Genomic DNA, 21,062 nt, shown 5'->3' on the forward strand with positions numbered 1-21,062 from the left:
AAGCCGCAAGGCATTTAGAACTGTTATTACTTTGTAAATAGCCTAAACAATAATTCTTTTATTTCATATAGCTGTCATTTCAGAACAAGAAATTCTTTCGTTCTAATTGTTACTTGGTTTTACGTAGTCTATGTCCAAAAAAGCCAGTAATAAGCAAATTATTTTACACTTTGCCCCTATATCACGTATTTTACGCACTTTTTTTTACAATTATACATAATTTTTTTCCAAGGATCTTCTGGCTGGTTTGGTATCATCATGGGTCCTTCCTCTTCTACTCTGGTGGCAGAGGTGGGCAATCTGTACTGTTGCACAGAGGGGCACTCATCTAATAACGAACATTTAATTACTTGGACTTCAGTGTAAAGTTTTTATGTTTATTTTTATAAAAATATTTTATGGAGAATTTTTTGCCAATTTGTAGAACAACCCTTTTGGAACCAAAGAAAAGCTGTATTTAATGAGCCCATATCTATCAACTAAACAATATGAGCAACACAAACCAAAAACACTACTTAATTAATTTTTAGTTTGCAAATCAAACTCCCCCATCCATTCATGTCTCCATGATTTATTTTGCTGCGAAATCACTTTGAAATACACTCCCTAGCATTTCTGGCCGTGTCCATCTTGAGTAAGGGCAGATGATTCATGTAGTATTTAGTACAGTATAATAATCTTTCAGCATCTGTGATATCCTCAAAACTTTTTATATACGTACTCTCAGATTTAATCCACCTTCATTAAATCTGTGAGCACATATATAAAAAGTTTTGAGGATATCACAGACGCTGAAAGATTATTATACTGACTTTTGAACTTTTGGGGGTGAAAGTGGAACTTTTGCGTCTAGGAAGATTTAGGATTATTTAGAGTGATTATTGTTAGGTGAACCGCATTTGTGTGAATCATGTAGCATTTGCTTCCTGGAATCCATCTGCCCTTAGCTCAGGCATCCAGGCAGGAGGGTGTGCTTAGCTAAGAAAACCCCTCCTCCAGGCATCTGGGATGTATGATGTCATTCGCCTAGGCCTGAAAACCAGGAAGTAACTAAAGAAATGTAAAAAAAAAGTTTAAAACAAGTAAATATAATATACTTTCCTATTGATTTACTGATGCTAGCAGCATAAGGATTAAAAATAGTCCATGTTGATTGAGAAATTGAAGTTTCGCTTTAATGGCCCTGAAATGTATTTTTCATTAAATTGTTTTTTTTTTTTAACATTTTATATTTGAACAAACTTTAAAACATTTTATATTTGAACATACAGTGTCTGTATCTGGCTGAAACTTAGAAGGAAACTTAAAACTCCATTTTGCTCCTCATCTCCTTATTTTACAATAAATATTAGGTAGAATTAATGATTACAGAACTGCATGAGTTAATTTAATTATATAATTAATTGTATCTACCAGGAGCTCAGATTTAAATAAAAAAGCACCTGTTTCATAGTGCTATTTGTATTGCATTGAATTGGTCTTTACCTGCATTCCTACTAAGGAATGTCCCTTTTCCTGTTGATTTTTGTGGACTAGGCTTGTTAATTGGATTGTAGCAACATTTAGAAATATCATATCTGAATGGTCGTACTGCAAATAAAAATTAGGTCTTGCCATTCTACTCCCACCCATAGATATTCACAGTGTATTGGAGGACAGCATGAAGGATCACCCCCCTGTACGGGAATGCAATGTTCTAGAGAAGATGGTTGGACTTAGGAATGGGATCCAGGGACACTACAACTCCTGCTACCTAGATACCACTCTTTTCAGGTGAGCTCCTCAAAATATTCATAAAGAATATGTAAACCCAACATTATATATTCCTGGTATGTGCCTGCTATACCATGAAAAAGTATCCTGTTCTATTTGTATTGCTTACTTTGTGTGAAATCCCTGGTGTTCCTGCCAGCCCCCCTGCTTTCCAATACCACACTAGGCAAGAAAGCACAGCGTGGTCAGTTGTCTAGCTGTGCTGAGAACTTAGCCTGCTCTGCTCCAAAGATCAGACATGTGCTGACACGCCACCCGCACAGTCATTCAGTGTGCTGCTGTTTCTTCTCCCCCACCCCTCTGAGTTCCTTATGCAGCTGAGAACAGGGGGTATGTGATCTCTTATAAAAAATGGGGAAAAGTATTTATAATTTTTTTTTATATCTATACACAAATGTTTTGCCTTTCATTTCTATTTTTCTAAATTGAATGGGTTGTTTTACAAAAACATTTACATAGCGACAGTACCATACCTGTGGGATCCTTGTAGAAGTTGGAAAACACTGTAGTAGGCACCATTACTACAGTAATCTCCACTAGCTTCCAGGTACCATGCCGTGAAGCTGCCCTGCTGCATTGTGAACACAAGAGGTAACCCACTCTGCATGGGATCCATTCATTGAACACTTTGCATTTTCTCAATGAACGGGGGGCGGGACCGAGCTGCGGCTCTATGTATCTTATGGACGCATAGAGCAGCAGCTCAAGGACGAGCACGCAGTGGTGCCCCCAGGCTTTTCCTGGGGGCAATTCTTGAGGGGGAGGAGCCAGGAGTGCAAGCAGGAAACCAAAAACAAGAGGATCCCGGCTGCTCTGTTGAAAACCACTGCACAGAGCAGGTAAGTATAGACATGTTTGTTATTTTAGAAAAAAAAACCCAAAGCTTTAGTTTTTTTCAGCTGTACGTTCCAAAAATATATATATTTTTTTTACAGCCTGTTTGCTTTCTCTTCTGTTCTGGATCCTATCTTACGTTCACCAGATGTCTGTGATGCCAAAGTACAACGTATTCTAAGGGAAGACATTGTAAACCCTCTCAGAAGGTGAGTTTGTGTTTACAGATTTCATTGTGATATTTTGAAGGCACATTAATTATACAGTAATTATACAATTTCTTCTTAAAGCAGTTGTAAAGCTTAATTTTTTTTCATAAAATAAAAAAGATGTAATACTAACTGCTTCTTTTGGGCCCCCCCACAGACATTGTCTGCTCTTCCTTTTCTCCAAGTGCCCCAATAGCAAGCTACACTATATTGCCAAAAGTATTGGGCCAGCCCTCCAAATCATTGGATTCAGGTGTTCCAATCACCTCCATGGCCACAGGTGCATAAAACCAAGCACCTAGGCATGCAGACTGCTTCTATAAACATTTGTGAGAGAATGGGTCACTCTCAGGAGCTCAGTGAATTAAAGTGTGGTACGTGATACGTGATACGTTCCCACCTGTGCAATAAGTCCATCCGTGAAATTTCTTTGCTACTAAATATTCCACGGTCAACTGTTAGAGGTATTATAACAAAGTGGAAGCAACTGGGAACAACAGCAACTCAGCCACGAAGTGGTAGGCCACGTAAATGACAAAGCAGGGTCAGTGTATGCTTAAGCGCACAGTGTGCAGAAGTCGCCAACTGTCTGCAGAGTCAATAGCTAAAGACCTCCAAACTTTATGTGACCTTCAGATTAGCACAACAACAGTGTGTAGAGAGCTTCATGGAATGGGTTTTTATGGCCGAGCAGCTGCATCCAAGCCTTACATCACCAAGTGCAATGCAAAGCGTCGGATGCAGTGGTGTAAAGCAGGCCGCCTCGGGACTCTAGAGCAGTGGAGACCTGTTCTCTGGAGTGACTAATCACACTTCTCTGTCTGACAATCCGATGGACATGTCTGAGTTTGGCAGTTGCCAGGAGAACGGTACTTTCCTGACTGCATTGTGCCAAGTGTAAAGTTTGTGGAGGGGGGATTATGGTGTGAGGTTGTTTTTCAGGGGCTGGGATTGGTCCCTTAGTTCCAGTGAAGGGAACTCTTAAGGCATCAGCATACCAAGACATTTTGGTCAATTTCATGCTCCCAACTTTGTGGGAACATTTGGGGATGGCCCCATCCTGTTCCAACATGACTGCGCATCAGTGCACTAAGCAAGGTCCATAAAGACATGGATGAGTGAGTTTGGGGTGGAGGAACTTGACTGGCCTGCACACAGCCCTGACCTCAACCTGATAGAACACCTTTGGGATGCATTAGAGCGGAGACTGCGAGCCAGGCCTTCTCATCCAACATCAGTGCCTGACCTCATAAATGTGCTTATGGAAGAATGGTCAAACTTTCCCATAGACACACTCCTAAACCTTGTGGACAGCCTTCCCAGAAGAGTTAAAGCTGTTATAGCTGCAAAGGGTGGCCCAACTCAATGTTGGACCCTACGGACTAAGACTGGGATGCCATTAAAGTTCATGTGCGTGGAAAGGCAGACATCCCAATACTTTTTGGCAATATAGCGTTCTTGCTATAGGGGTACTCATGCGAGCACACTGCTGATCCGGGTTGAATGCGTCTATAAACACACACAATGTGCTTTTACTGACAGCTCACAGTCAACTACTGAGGATCGGCTCCCAGTATGCGATTCTGTATTTTTAGTTGGCTATGCAAAGATGAGCCTGTTTTTTCTGCTGTTTTCTAAAAGGTGTAATAAGCTTTTCTATGAGCACAATTTAGCTCGAGACATTGTCTATGGCAGCTGGCGATTCTTTGACAAGTATCTCATCACATGTTTTGTCATGTTGTAGGACTGGATTCGTACATGCTGAGAATGTCATGAAGCTCAGAAAACTGCTTCGATGTGATTCATTTGTTTCTGAAGAGAAAGGTTTGTTCTATGATATCTCTCTTTTCTTGTATAATATATCAAGTAGTTAATGCTCTTATTATTCTTAATCCTTCGTTTTTTGATGAGTAGAAATTAAGATCAAAGTTCTATTTTCAGATGTTGTTGCCCTAGGCACTAGTAATAATAAGGAACGAATTGATGTGTCTCATAAAATTGCCCTGATTGGCTCAAAGTGCATAACCTTCTACTCTTGGGCTAAGCCCTGCTGTGCTGGCGATTGTGAGAAAGCAATCTTCCTAAATTGTTTTTCATATTTGTCACACTTAAATTTAAATATTACACAAAGATAACCCAAGTAAATATACAAAATGCAGTTTTTTTAAATTATAATTTAATTTATTAAGGGAAAAAAGCTGTCCAAACCTGCCTGACCCTATGTGAAAAAGTAATTGCCCTCTAAACCTAATAACTTATTGTGCCATCCTTGGCAGCAACAACTGCAATCAAGTGTTTGTGATTACTGGCAATGGGTCTTTCACATCGCTGTGGAGAAATTTTGACCCACTCTTTTTTTGCAGAATTGTTTAATTCAGCCAAACTGGAGGGTTTTCAGCATGAATGGTCTGTTTAAGGTCATGCCACAGCATCTCAATCGGATTTAAGTCCGGACTTTGACTAGGCCACTCCAAAACCTTAATTTTGTTTTTTTAGCCATTCAGAGGTGGACTTGCTGGTGAGTTTTGGATCACTGTCCTGCTGCGTAACCCAAGTGTGCTAAAGCTTGAAGTCTCAAAATGATGGCAGGATAGGATTTTCTGGTAGAGCGGAGAATTCATGGTTCCATCATGGACCAGCTCCCTATATGACTCCACCTGTCCTCCTTTGATGGTATCTGTGTGCTTTTAGGAAGCTGTACAAGAACAGAGGTTACCCAGGTCCAACCATGACCCCAAGCATGTTGCTATGCTGTGTTTACAGAAGCCCAGCCAAAGTCTTTAACGAAATGCAAAATTGAAAAAAAAAAATGAATTTAGTAGTCTTGGGAATGTCATGTATAGCACAGTGTACATATGCAATGGTGTTTGAAGACATTGGAGAATAATGCTGTGTGCACTGTCACAATAACAGTCAGTGGAAAAGTGCACCATTAGAGATGCCTGATGGATTTTATTAGTCTGCCAATTTATTTATTTATTTATCCCATCACCATTTTTATGGGGGTCAGCCATAGTACTGAAACTTTTAATGTCATGTCGGAAAATTGCTCAACCCCAGACTCAGCCTACACAAAGTTAGCCTAGATCAGTGATGGCGAACCTTTTTGAGCCCGAGTGCCCAAACTGCAACCCAAAACCAACTTATTTCTTTCAAAGTGCCAACACTGCAATGAAACCTGAATATCGAGCTTTTGGTTTAGAAAAAACAACTCGTACAGTAGTGCAAACTAATTAACAGTACAGGGATGACCAGAGACTGCGGACACAGTACAGGGATGACCAGAGACTGCGGACACAGTACAGGGATGACCAGAGACTGCGGACACAGTACAGGGATGACCAGAGACTGCGGACACAGTACAGGGATGACCAGAGACTGCGGACAGTACAGGGATGACCAGAGACTGCGGACAGTACAGGGATGACCAGAGACTGCGGACACAGTACAGGGATGACCAGAGACTGCGGACACAGTACAGGGATGACCAGAGACTGCGGACACAGTACAGGGATGACCAGAGACTGCAGACACAGTACAGGAGATGACCAGAGACTGCGGACAGTACAGGGATGACCAGAGACTGCGGACAGTACAGGGATGACCAGAGACTGCGGACACAGTACAGGGATGACCAGAGACTGCAGACACAGTACAGGGATGACCAGAGACTGCGGACATAGTACAGGGATGACCAGAGACTGCGGACAGTACAGGGATGACCAGAGACTGCGGACACAGTACAGGGATGACCAGAGACTGCGGACACAGTACAGGGATGACCAGAGACTGCGGACACAGTACAGGGATGACCAGAGACTGCGGACAGTACAGGGATGACCAGAGACTGCGGACAGTACAGGGATGACCAGAGACTGCGGACACAGTACAGGGATGACCAGAGACTGCGGACACAGTACAGGGATGACCAGAGACTGCGGACACAGTACAGGGATGACCAGAGACTGCGGACACAGTACAGGGATGACCAGAGACTGCAGACACAGTACAGGAGATGACCAGAGACTGCGGACACAGTACAGGGATGACCAGAGACTGCGGACAGAGTACAGGGATGACCAGAGACTGCGGACAGTACAGGGATGACCAGAGACTGCGGACAGTACAGGGATGACCAGAGACTGCGGACACAGTACAGAAGATGACCAGAGACTGCGGACACAGTACAGGGATGACCAGTGACTGCGGACAGTACAGGGATGACCAGAGACTGCGGACACAGTACAGGGATGACCAGAGACTGCGGACACAGTACAGGGATGACCAGAGACTGCAGACACAGTACAGGGATGACCAGAGACTGCAGACACAGTACAGGGATGACCAGAGACTGCAGACACAGTACAGGGATGACCAGAGACTGCGGACAGTACAGGGATGACCAGAGACTGCGGACACAGTACAGGGATGACCAGAGACTGCGGACACAGTACAGGAGATGACCAGAGACTGAGGACAGTACAGGGATAACCAGAGACTGCGGACACAGTACAGGAGATGACCAGAGACTGCGGACACAGTACAGGGATGACCAGAGACTGCGGACACAGTACAGGGATGACCAGAGACTGCGGACAGTGCAGGAGATGACCAGAGACTGCGGACAGTACAGGAGATGACCAGAGACTGCGGACACAGTACAGGAGATGACCAGAGACTGTGGACACAGAACAGGAGATGACCAGAGACTGCGAACAGTACAGGAGATGACCAGAGACTGCGGACAGTACAGGAGATGACCAGAGACTGCGGACAGTACAGGGATGACCAGAGACTGCGGACAGTACAGGGATGACCAGAGACTGCGGACACAGTACAGGGATGACCAGAGACTGCGGACAGTACAGGGATGACCAGAGACTGCGGACACAGTACAGAAGATGACCAGAGACTGCGGACACAGTACAGGGATGACCAGTGACTGCGGACAGTACAGGGATGACCAGAGACTGCGGACACAGTACAGGGATGACCAGAGACTGCGGACAGTACAGGGATGACCAGAGACTGCGGACACAGTACAGGAGATGACCAGAGACTGCGGACACAGTACAGGGATGACCAGTGACTGCGGACAGTACAGGGATGACCAGAGACTGCGGAAAGTACAGGAGATGACCAGAGACTGCGGACAGTACAGGGATGACCAGAGACTGCGGACATAGTACAGGGATGACCAGTGACTGCGGACAGTACAGGGATGACCAGAGACTGCGGACAGTACAGGGATGACCAGAGACTGCGGACACAGTACAGGGATGACCAGAGACTGCGGACAGTACAGGGATGACCAGAGACTGCGGACACAGTACAGGGATGACCAGAGACTGCGGACACAGTACAGGGATGACCAGAGACTGCGGACACAGTACAGGGATGACCAGAGACTGCGGACACAGTACAGGGATGACCAGAGACTGCGGACACAGTACAGGGATGACCAGAGACTGCGGACACAGTACAGGAGATGACCAGAGACTGCGGACACAGTACAGGGATGACCAGAGACTGCGGACACAGTACAGGAGATGACCAGAGACTGCGGACAGCACAGGGATGACCAGAGACTGCGGACACAGTACAGGGATGACCAGAGACTGCGGACAGCACAGGGATGACCAGAGACTGCGGACAGCACAGGGATGACCAGAGACTGCGGACAGCACAGGGATGACCAGAGACTGCGGACAGCACAGGGATGACCAGAGACTGCGGACAGCACAGGGATGACCATAGACTGCGGACAGCACAGGGATGACTGCTGACCTTTGGGGAGGGAGGGGGAGCGGGTACCTGAATTTGACAGGTACCCGCTCTTACTTCCGCAGAGTTTTTTTTTTATCTTACCTGTTCCTTTATCCAGCCGCGTGCTGTCTTCCCGGCTTCTGTAGTGTGGGCGCTCGTCGGACAGCCGGATGCCCAGTGCGCATGCGCGAGAAGCGCTGCGCTTTGTGATTGGTCCGGCGGCTTCTGGGATCTGTCATGTGTCCCAGGTACCGCCTTACCATTCACAAAGAGCACTGCTTCTTGTGCATGCGCACTTGGGACCCGGCTGTCACGCACACTACAGCCGGGAAGACAGCGCGCCGCTGGATTCTCCTGGCGTGCCCACAGATAAGGCTCGGCGTGCCGGCTGTGGCACGCGTGCCACGGGTTCGCCATCACTGGCCGAGATCAACCTCACTAGATCATTACTTAATAAAGCCAAAAACCTTGTTCTTTGAGAAGCTAGAAAATTAATACTCATAAACAATTGAGATGTTTTAAGGTGTGGGTTAGCTTTAATTATATCATAATGTTAATGTGCCAACTACTGTGTTTCAGATCCTGAAGAATTCTTAAATGCCTTATTGCATGAAGTACTTGCTGTAGATCCACTGCTTAAAATCCGGTAGGTCTCTGGCTTGCTCAATGTGGTTTGACTGAACATCAGTAAACATCTGAATGGCTGAATTGGTCGGGTTTTCTCGATGGGGTTCAACTATATTTGTAGATCTGGATGACTGGGATTTCTTCTAGGTTGCCCAGCCATCGACATATTTGGCAATACAGGGTGACTGACACATTTGGCAGTTCATCTGAGAATTTGTTAGGACAATACAAGAGCTCAAGAGTTGTTGAGACCGCAGAATGACTACGTTTTCATTCATAGGTATTTACACTTTAAGTGGATGTCTCATGGCCTGAAAAAGGAAAGGAAATTAATTGTGTTATTGTTTCCTCCCTTAGTTTCAGTCTGATTATATAATGTAAAACATATAAAGCAATAAACAGCAGCACAGTGGCTAAATGGCTAGCACTTCTGCCTGGCAGTACTAGGGTCGTCGGTTTGAATCCCAACCACGGCACCACCTGCCTGGAGTTTGCATGTTCTCCCTGTGCCTGTGTTGGTTTCCTCTTTGTACTCTGGTTTCCTCCCACACTCCAAAGACATGCTGGTAGGTGAATTGGATCCTGTCTAAATTGGATCCTGTCTAAATTGGCCCTAGTATGTGTATGTATGAATGTAAGTTAGGGACCTTAGATTGTATGACCCTTGAGGGTTAGGGACTGATGTAAATGTACAATATATATGTAAAGTGTTGTGTAAATTGATGGCGCTATATAAGTAACTGAAATAAATAAATAATCCAATAAAATAAATAAATCAACAATAATAATAATAATAATAATAATAAAATGAAATAATCATCCCATAAATAATGAATAATAAAGTGCAAAACCAATACTAAATCATCCACAAAAGTCCACTTCACAATCCTTATGCTCAAAAAGCAGCATAAATGTGTTTAAAATAGGTCAGTGTATCTCGTTTGTATTGTATGCTATGTCATGCTTGTGCACTGTTTATCTGTGGAATGCTAATGCTGTTTCTGTGAAAATAAAGAATTCACAAAAAAAAAAAGGTCAGTGTAAGATCAGGGAAAGCATCCTGATCCATCAGTGCACAAAATGTTCCACAGAACTCTGCTGGATAAAGTGTGTGTTCCAGGACTGGACTGACAATTTGGAAACTCGGGCACTGCCCGAGGGCCCAGGGTCAGTAGGGGGCCCCATGAGATGCCCCTGGTACCTTTTTCATAGGCTTTTTTGAGTTTGGGCAAGGACACAGGGGCCCCATGATCCCCTATTGCCCAGGGGCCCCATGAGTTGTCAGTCTGCCCCTGGTATGTTCTCTCCCTAAGGGCAGTCCCACTCAAATGGAAACAGATAGAAGGAGACTCTAAAATGTAAATAAAATAAACTCAAGCGCTTACTATGTTGAATTCAAAATATAAAATATATATATATATATATATATATATATATGTGAATACTGTAGCCACTAGTGCACATAACCCATGTCTCAATGGGCTAAATAATGAATAATAACAATGATAAATTGCTGCGCTACATCTAACAATGCACACACCTCTGAAATATATAAGCAAAGAATGGTGATAGCAAAAAACGAAAAAGACTCACAAGATGTGCCAAACTACTCAGGTAAAAACAGGTTAGATGGCAATTGTCAAATCATTTCACAGGTAATACACTCCATCATGCAAAAGTAAAACAAAAGAGAGAGATCCATACAGCCTAACATATTACAACAGGGATATGACAAACTTACACTATGTGTGTGCTCAGTCCAGCACATAGGTAAACCAGCATGAAATCCTTACAGCAATTGCTCCACCACAGCTGCAGCTGTTTTGTTATTGGTTGAGTTCATCAGGAACTCCTTTCCACCATTCACCCCCATCCCTCTCTGCAACCACTTCAACTTCTCCACCCCCTTCCACCATTGCACCTCCATTCACCGTTGTACCACATTTCACCATTGTGCACAGCTCACTTGAGGGGGTTAGTTTAGGATTCCTCTTCCTGTTGATGAGTACATTGGGTTGTGGGTAGTGCCTATGGTTGAGCAAAATGAGTCTTTGAGCGTTCACCCCTAGGACAATAAATATGGAGGATAATGTTGCCTTCAGGGCCAAGAAAAGGAACTGGGGTTATGTTGCCCAGAAGTTATATGTTGGATGAGCCAGTGGTGGCATAGCAAGGACAGCAAGGACAGAGCTGGAGCATTGAGCTAGAGATGTGGGGCACATGCTGGAAGGTTCAGAGTCAGGGGTTCAAAGGGGTTAAATAGCAAAGGTGTTAGGTTCCAAATTATTTAATACATTTCCAGCTTATTAAATCTCAGCTGCTATATTATATGTTTGAGATCTAAGTAAATATATTTTAAAGCAATTCAGAGTTGAATAAGTTGAAACCTTTATATGCAATAAAACCCCATAAACTCATATTGGGCCAGGAAGCAGATCAGTCCCCTGGACCTATAGAAGTCTGTGGGGTTCTACTGCACATACACCAGAAACAGGACCAGGACTCAGCATTAGGTGATGGCACTGCTGACCTCCAATGGTTCACACACATACCAGCTCCCGACACAGGAAGTCTCCAATCATTATTAACTTATATGTAGCTCTCATCAGTGGATTAAATTAGCCTGGACACCACCCCCCATTGACTTCTCCATCATGTCCAACAACGCCACCATCAAACCTGCCCCGCAGGCCAGAGTACTTGGTGTCATTCTGGACTCCAACCTATCCTTCCAGCCCCAAGTCCAATCTTTAACAAGCTCGTGCAGACTCCACCTCCGCAACATTGCCAAAATCTGCACGTTCCTAACCCCAGAAACCACTAAACAGCTCATCCACTCCCTCATCATATCACGATTCGATTACTGCAACTCCCTCCTTACTGGCCTGCCTCGCCGCTGGCTATCCCCGCTTCAGTCGATCCTGAATACGGCTGCAAGACTCATTCACCTTTCCAACCGCTCCATCTCCGCCACCCCCCTCTGCCAATCCCTCCACTGGCTTCCGATTGCACAACGGATCAAATTCAAAATCCTAACACTGACGTACAAAGCTGTCCACCACACTGCCCCGAACTACATCACTGACCTAATATCCAAGTACCGCCCAGCACGCACACTCCGCTCCTCACAAGACCTCCTTCTCTCTAGTTCCCTGGTCTCCTCCTCCCATGCCCGCCTCCAGGACTTCTCCAGGGTGTCACCCATCCTCTGGAACTCCCTGCCCCAACCCATCAGATTATCACCTACTCTCCTCTCCTTTAGGCGCACCCTGAAAACCCATCTCTTCAGGGAAGCCTACCCCACCCCCTGCTAACTTGCCGACCTCCTCCACTCTTCCTACCACTCCATCCCCCACAGCTATCTCCTCCTGTGCCACCATCCCCTCCCTCCTAGATTGTAAGCTCGAAAGAGCAGGGCCCTCAATCCCCTCATGTTTTGCATTGTATTGGTATTGTTCTGTCACATGTTCTGTCCCCCTTTGTAATGTACAGCGCTGAGCGAACTATCGGCGCTTTACAAATACTGTTTATTAATAATAATATTAATATATAGGGGCTACAAATAATTTATTAGTGATGGGAGACTTTGCTGGGAATTGATTGCTGGCTACTGAGAAGATTGCTGCAGGTAAGAACAGCACTGTCATTAAGCCTAGGTTCACGCTGGGAACCACATGTGAATTGCACAGGAATCGCACGGCATTCCTGTGTAAATCACATGCGATTCTGTGTGATTTGAGCCCATTCATTTTGATGGCTCAATTCGCACAGCATCCACATCACCTTGATGCGGTGCTGGAAATGCAGCAAATCCTGTGTTCTGTATTCAGCGAACCCAGCAAAGCACTGTGTTCTGCTGCGGGTGTCAATTAAAAGTTAACAACACCCCAATGTAGGTTGCAAACGCAGTGCGTTTGCCTGAACTGGATCACATGGGTATAAACACCCATGCGATCTGATTCCACTGCAGGTAAAAAAGGTGCCTGCACCTTTTTTATGTGGATGAGGTGCAATTTAGCCATCATAAATGAATGGGTTCAAAGTGCACCACACAGAATCACATGTGATTTGCACAGGAATGTGGGGTGATTCCTTTGCAATTCACATGCAATTTGCAATGTGAACCTAGGCTCAAAAAGGTGCAGTTTCTGTACTGGCCGAAACGCATTAGAGCTCTGTATGATGTGTCATTTTATATGTAGCCAAAAAAGAATCATGGTGAAGAGTACACAGAGTAGCCGCCTTTATTCACTATGGATTGTCTATATTGGGGCCAGAGCACCATTCTCAAGCCACTGAATTCAGAATTTAGCAGTTGAGCTAGGGTAAGGTCTTGCCTTCATTATTTACTGAGACCAGCCTATCACTTACACACCCCTGGGGGGACAAGCAAAAGAAATTGAGCTCATCACATTCACATCTATGTTAAAAATATTGACTTCTTGTAATGGACTAAAGTCTCATTTTGCAGATGTAACGGCAAGACTCAGGAAAGCAACAGCTATCAAATAATTGTGGAGAAAGATGGAACATTAAAAGTTCCTAGCGTCCAGACACTGCTGGAAAGATCATTTCAATCCTATGAAAACCTCAAATTTGACCAGGTAAAGTCATCTGACAAAGCATTCATTCCAGGACATTAATATTACCATTGTCAGCTCTACATTTATACTTCTTACTAAATTCGATTTAACATTTGAAAACCAGATAGTAGTTGGTTATTTCCTGAACTGCAGTTTATTTAGTTTTTACATTTTTACTTTGGAGACTCCAGAAAGTCATAATATTTTATCTCGATAGTAGACTTGATTGGGAACCCACTACTGCCCCCAGAATAATTTCAGAGGTCTCCAAATATGTGGCCCAAGCCTATGAAAAAACATGTTTTTGGGTCACATGAATATTGACAAATCAAATCAATTCTTAAAGCTCCAGAATGAGGTAACACTTTTGAAAGGAATGGACAACTACACTCTAGTTAAATATAACATTATGAATTTAAAGCTGAACTTCAGGATACTTTCCAACTTAGTCCAAATCTTCCTTTCCCGTGGCACATTAAAAAACAGCATTTTTCCCTCTTACCTAATTGTGGAGAAAATTGGTATTTTTAACTGATATTTTAAAAGTCTGTGATCTAATTGATTTTCAGAAGAAAGGCACCCAGAGGAGGGATCATCAATGCGCCACCATCATATCCTTACTTTTTTTGGTGCTGCTGGGAGAAACTATAAGTCCCATAATGTAATGGGACAGAATTGCTGGCAGTGTGTGTGACAGACCAGGAGTCTACTGGACTGTCAATCAAGGCATAATATCAGGGTGGGCACAACAGACCAGGAGTCTTCTGGACTGTCAAGGCATAATATCAGGGTGGGCACAACAGACCAGCAGTCTCCTGGACTGTCAATCAAGGCATAATATCAGGGTGGGCACAACAGACCAGGAGTCTCCTGGTCTGTCATTTAAGGCATAATATCAGGGTGGGCATAACAGACCAGCAGTCTCCTGGACTGTCAATCAAGGCATAATATCAGGGTGGGCACAACAGACCAGGAGTCTCCTGGTCTGTCATTTAAGGCATAATATCAGGGTGGGCATAACAGACCAGCAGTCTCCTGGACTGTCAATCAAGGCGTAATATCAGGGTGGGCACAACAGACAGGCAGTCTCCTGGACTGTCAAGGCATAATATCAGGGTGGGCACAACAGACTGGCAGTCTCCTGGACTGTCAATCAAGGTATAATATCAGGGAGGGCAAAAAAGACCAGGAGTGTCCTATAATATCAGGGTGGGCACAACAGACCAGGAGTCTCCTGGACTGTCAATCAAGGCATAATATCAGGGTGGGCACAACAGAGCAGGAGTCTCCTGGTCTGTCAATCGAGGTATAATATCAGGGTGGGCACAACAGACCAGCAGTCTCCTGGACTGTCAATCAAGGCATAATATCAGGGTGGGCACAACAGACCAGGAGTCTCCTGGTCTGTCATTTAAGGCATAATATCAGGGTGGGCATAACAGACCAGCAGTCTTCTGGACTGTCAATCAAGGCGTAATATCAGGGTGGGCACAACAGACAGGCAGTCTCCTGGACTGTCAAGGCATAATATCAGGGTGGGCACAACAGACCAGGAGTCTCCTGGACTGTCAATCAAGGCATAATATCAGGGTGGGCACAACAGACTAGGGGTCTCCTGGAATATCAATCAAGGTATAAAATCAGGTCTGTCACACACACTGCCAGCAATTCTGTACCATTATCTGACACAGATGTCTATGCAAATCGCACCAAAAGTAGTGCATGTACTACTTTAGAAATCGGTGCAGCTCTGACCAAATCAGAACCGCACCGATATGACTCCTGTAATTGCGGACAATACGGTGTGATTTGGCATGCGATTTGTAAGCCGCCTGGCATGCAAATCACATGCCAAGTTGCACCCAGTGTGGCCAGGGGGTAAAGGTAAGGCAAAGCTGGAACACCTGTTGGATTTTTCAGTCTACAAGATAAGGAATAGAAGTTCAATTTCACAAATAAAAGTCCAGAATGATATTTTATTACAATTGCCAGGGGTTGTGAAAGTCCCCCTTCTTCAAGGCTATAAACATATAAAAATGTGACAACAATCATAGTCTTATCTAAAGTCATGTTAAAATTCTATTTTAAAAATTTGCAAATAAATATTCATATATAATAATTATAATTAAAAAAGTGACAAGAGAAGAATTCAAAAGCATGAGTCATAGCGTATCAAATCATTCATAATTAACTCCAATTATATAGGATGAAAATGGTTAATTTTCATTCTGTGGAATTTTCATCCTGTATAATTGGAGTTAATTATGAATGATTTGATACGCTATGACTTGAGAAATTAGCATGGATCAAATACTATCATTATAACCTGCACTTAATATAAGATTCCATTCTATATAGACATTTCATTAACATGTGATCCTGAATAATGTATATAGGGGTAACAATAATCTTCTGCTGAATAGACCAACTAGATTTTGATTTTATTTACAAGCAATTATTATAATAATTTTAACACAAAGGTCTTTCCTTTTTTCTCTCCTTTTCATGTTTTTGTATTAATCTCCTAGACCAGGGGTCTCCAGACTTTCTAAACAAAGGGCCAGTTTACTGTTCTTTGGACTTTAGGGGGGCCAGACTTTGGCTATTGGGAGTAGAAAGGGTCCTGATGTCAGCGGGAATAGACAATGCCCCTTCTTTGGTGTCAATGGGAGGAACAGCACCTCATTATTGGTGTCATTTGGAAGAATTGTGACCCATCATTGGTGTCATTGGGCCACATTTTTGGTGTCATTGGGAGTATTTGTGCCTCATCTTTGATGTGATTGAGAGAAATTGTTCCCCATTATTGGTGTCATTAAGCTGCATTGTTGGTGTCATTGGGAAGAAGTTTGTCCCATCTATGGTATCATTGGGAGGAAGCATGCCTCATCTTTGGTGTTATTGGGAGGAATTGTGCCTCATCATTGGTGTCATTGGACCCGATTGTTGGTATAATTGGGACAAATTGTGTCCCTTTATTGGTGTCAGTGGGGAGGGAATAATGTTTGATTGTTGGTATCTGTAGATGAAATAGTGCCCCAAGGGCCGGATAAAAACACAGAAAGGGCTGCATTCGGCCCTCAGGCCGCAGTTTAGACAGCACTATCCTAGACTTAAATATAAATGTATATAATTATCCTCATTTGTGATTTAAAATATTTTATTAGTACTTTAGTTAAGACATTGATGATCACTTGGTTTAATACATTTAAAGTAGAAAAATGAAGAAGAGGAGCAGGGTGACATTCACCCCCGAAACATGGTGGTTTGCCCTGGCAATCAATAACATACCATTTTGGACTTTTTTACGTGGAGTTGTACTTATATTCCTCTTGCTGTATTTACATTTTCCTAAGGATCATCCACAAAAGTCCTAGGACAAACAGAATTACCAGTCAACTAAAATTTGCAACCTTTTAAATACACATTGTGAGGGACCGCCGAGCGGCACCCCTAGCACTCCACTGGTCAGGCGCGCCCAGAGTGCGGAGTCTAAGCCCCAGGGTACTTGTTCACCAGGGCCCCTGATGGTGGGGATGGACTTGTAGTACCCCGAGACCAGGTCGCCTCTACTGAGCACACCTGTCAGTGGTAGTGGTGTTCGCCAGGGGTTCCAACCAGGGAGAGCCAGATGTGAGGAGGTCGGGAGACCCCGATGGGATGGATGGATGGCGGAGCAAGTGCGTAGTCAGACAGGCCGAGTCGGTAATGTAGAGGACGGTAAGGTACAAGGGAGCAGGCAGAGAATCGTCGGGTCACACGCCAGGTCAGCAACAGGAGGTCAGATCTAATAAGGGGCATCCAGGGAGAGAGGTCAGGCAAGCAAGGGTCTGGGCAGGAGAAATCAGCAAGGTCAAGAGTAATCCGGGTCAAATAACTTACTAGGCACAGGTACAGGAACACAGGAAGCAGGTAAGACCAGAAGGCAACGAAATGACAGCTCAGGGACCTTTAAATATCCCGCCCTGCGCTGCCATTGGTGCCCAGCGGGCGGCCGCGGCTTCTACTGCGCATGCGCGAACTCGAACGCCGCGGCCGGCCCGGACCTAGTGCCCGTGTACTGGGTGGAGCAGTGCGCCTGCGCCGGGCCCATCGCGGCGGGGATCGAGGAGATCCCTGACATTGCCCCCCCCCTACGGGCAACCTCCGGATGCCCACCCGATCTCTCCACCACGGGTGATCACAAAGAAACCCCCGGACAAGCCTAGGTGCATGGACATTATGGGCTGGTTCCCACGAATTGTCCTCAGGGCCGTAGCCCTTCCACTTGATGAGAAATTGGGTCTGGCCCCCCCTTCGTCGGCACTTCAAGATTGCCTCCACCTCGAATTCTTCTTCCTCTTCAACCGTTACGGCCTCCGGGGGCCTGGATTCCCGTTCCGGGAAGGCATCAGGGACTACTGGTTTCAACAGGGACACGTGGAAGACAGGGTGGATCTTGAGTGTCTCGGGGAGAACAAGTTCATAGGCCACCTCATTGACCATCCGTTTGATGCAAAAAGGGCCTATAAATTTAGGTCCCAACTTCTTTGACGGGCAGAGCATCCTCAAGTTTGACGTAGCCAGCCAAACCTTCTCTCCGGGCTGCAACACCAGATCCCCTCTTCGCTTCCTATTAAAAGCCCTCTTGTAGTCTTCTTGGGCTTGACGGATGGCTTCCTGTAGTTTCCTATTGTTGGAGGTGAAGAAGGTCAGTGCATCCTGTGTTGCTGGAATCGGGCATTCCGGGACCAAGTCCGGGAGGAAGACAGGGTGAAACCCATAGTTGGCGAAGAACGGGGACTGCCCAGTTGCTGAATGGCAAGCGTTGTTGTACGCGAATTCTGCCAAAGGGAGGAGTGGCACCCAGTCGTCCTGAGAGAATGATGTGTAGCATCGAAGGTATTGCTCCAGGGTCTGATTGGTCCTTTCGGTCTGGCCATTGGTCTGAGGGTGAAATGCCGAGGAAAGGGACAGCTTGATATCCAGGGCTTTGCACAATGCCCTCCAAAACCGCGAGGTAAACTGCACCCCTCGGTCCGAGACAATGTCTTCGGGAACCCCATGCAGTCTAACGATCTCTCGAATAAAGACTTGCGCCGTCTCGGCTGCTGATGGAGTCTTCCGTAAAGGGATGAAATGGGCCATCTTGGACAAGCGGTCCACGACCACGAGAATTGCTGTGTGGTCCAGTGAAGGTGGAAGCTCGACAATGAAGTCCATGGAGATTTTCTGCCAGGGCCGTTCAGGGATGGGCAATGGACGTAGCAGGCCCCACGCCTTATTTCTTGAAGGCTTGTTCCGCTGGCAGATGGCACAGGAGCCCACGTAGTTCTTACAATCCTTGGCCATGTCCGGCCACCAGAAGGAACGTCGGAGAAGTTCCAGGGTCTTGACCGGCCCGAAATGTCCTGCCAGTGGATGGTCATGGTAATGTCCCAAGACTAAGGTTCGGGCATCCTCCGGCACCACAATCCGGTCCTCCCTCCATAGGAGTCCCTCCTTGTTCTGGAGGGGAGCCCCATCGGGGGTGGACATTGCCGTGGACGCTCTCAGGATCTCGGAGCGAAGGTTTGTCTGAAGGGCCAAGAAATTTCCTGCAGGAAGAATAGTGTCGGGCACTGGAATCTCCTTGGTGTCCTCGTACATGCGCGACAACGCGTCAGGCTTCGTGTTTTTCGAGCCGGGCCTGTATGTGATGTGGAACTGGAACCTCGAGAAAAACAATGCCCATCTTGCTTGGCGTGGGCGTAGGCGTTTGGCCGTCCTCAGATATTCCAGGTTCTTGTGGTCCGTGAATATCAGGATGGGATGGGAGGCACCTTCCAGCAGGTACCTCCATTCTTCTAAGGCGGTTTTGATAGCCAGTAGCTCGCGATCCCCAATGTCGTAGTTCCTCTCCGCAGGGGTAAGTTTCCGTGAAAAGAATGCTACTGGGTGAAGTAATTCCTTGGCGCCCTTCCGCTGGGAAAGGATGGAGCCAACCGCGTTTTCAGATGCATCTACTTCTAAGATGTAGGGCAGGGAGGCGTCGGGATGACCCAGAATGGGTGCCGAGGTAAATAACCTTTTTAGTGCTTCAAAAGCTTCCTGTGCCTCGGGCGTCCATCTGAATCGCGTCCCAAGCTTGGTTAACTGAGTGATGGGGGAGACCAGACCCGAGAAGTTCTTGATGAACTTCCGGTAGAAATTTGCGAACCCAATAAAACGTTGGACACCTTTCCTGTCCGTGGGTTCAGGCCAATCTAGGATCGCTGAGACCTTCTGAGGGTCCATCGCGACCCCCGTGGTGGAGATAATCAGACCCAGAAATGTAACGCTAGCCTGTTCAAAGCAGCATTTCTCTGCTTTAGTGTACAACCCGTGCTGCTGCGACCGGTGGTACAGGAGCCGGGGCCTGTGAAACAGGGACAGATATGGTGCAGGCCTGAAACCGATTCTCGATCTGCAGACATCTGTCCTGTAAAGTGTTTACAGCTTGCGTCAGGGTAGCCAGGTGCCTGCAAACCTCGTCCAACGGGGAGAGTCCTCCTCGAGGCTCAGTCATGGCCTTCTGGTACTGTGAGGGACCGCCGAGCGGCACCACTAGCACTCCACTGGTCAGGCGCGCCCAGAGTGCGGAGTCTAAGCCCCAGGGTACTTGTTCACCAGGGCCCCTGATGGTGGGGATGGACTTGTAGTACCCCGAGACCAGGTCGCCTCTACTGAGCACACCTGTCAGTGGTAGTGGTGTTCGCCAGGGGTTCCAACCAGGGAGAGCCAGATGTGAGGAGGTCGGGAGACCCCGATGGGATGGATGGATGGATGGCGGAGCAAGTGCGTAGTCAGACAGGCCGAGTCGGTAATGTAGAGGACGGTAAGGTACAAGGGAGCAGGCAGAGAATCGTCGGGTCACACGCCAGGTCAGCAACAGGAGGTCAGATCTAATAAGGGGCATCCAGGGAGAGAGGTCAGGCAAGCAAGGGTCTGGGCAGGAGAAATCAGCAAGGTCAAGAGTAATCCGGGTCAAATAACTTACTAGGCACAGGTACAGGAACACAGGAAGCAGGTAAGACCAGAAGGCAACGAAATGACAGCTCAGGGACCTTTAAATATCCCGCCCTGCGCTGCCATTGGTGCCCAGCGGGCGGCCGCGGCTTCTACTGCGCATGCGCGAACTCGAACGCCGCGGCCGGCCCGGACCTAGTGCCCGTGTACTGGGTGGAGCAGTGCGCCTGCGCCGGGCCCATCGCGGCGGGGATCGAGGAGATCCCTGACACACATTGAGTAATCCAGTGTTCCCCATTACCTA

General features: G+C 46.1%; 1 protein-coding gene across 1 annotated transcript in view; it reads left to right on the plus strand.

Moving 5' to 3' along the window:
* Window positions 1-21,062, plus strand: part of LOC149465777 (ubiquitin carboxyl-terminal hydrolase CYLD-like) — a 46,690-nt gene that overhangs the window by 12,919 nt on the left and 12,709 nt on the right. The window contains exons 3-7 of the mRNA XM_089673441.1: window positions 1,635-1,773; window positions 2,709-2,816; window positions 4,561-4,640; window positions 9,162-9,228; window positions 13,681-13,813. Of these exons, the coding sequence (XP_089529567.1) occupies window positions 1,635-1,773; window positions 2,709-2,816; window positions 4,561-4,640; window positions 9,162-9,228; window positions 13,681-13,813 (527 nt within the window). The remainder of the gene's footprint in view (window positions 1-1,634; window positions 1,774-2,708; window positions 2,817-4,560; window positions 4,641-9,161; window positions 9,229-13,680; window positions 13,814-21,062) is intronic.

This window comes from Staurois parvus, unplaced genomic scaffold (assembly GCF_062004578.1).
Source record: "Staurois parvus isolate SC_StPar_1 unplaced genomic scaffold, SC_StPar_1.0 ptg000137l, whole genome shotgun sequence".
Lineage (NCBI taxonomy): Eukaryota > Metazoa > Chordata > Amphibia > Anura > Ranidae > Staurois > Staurois parvus.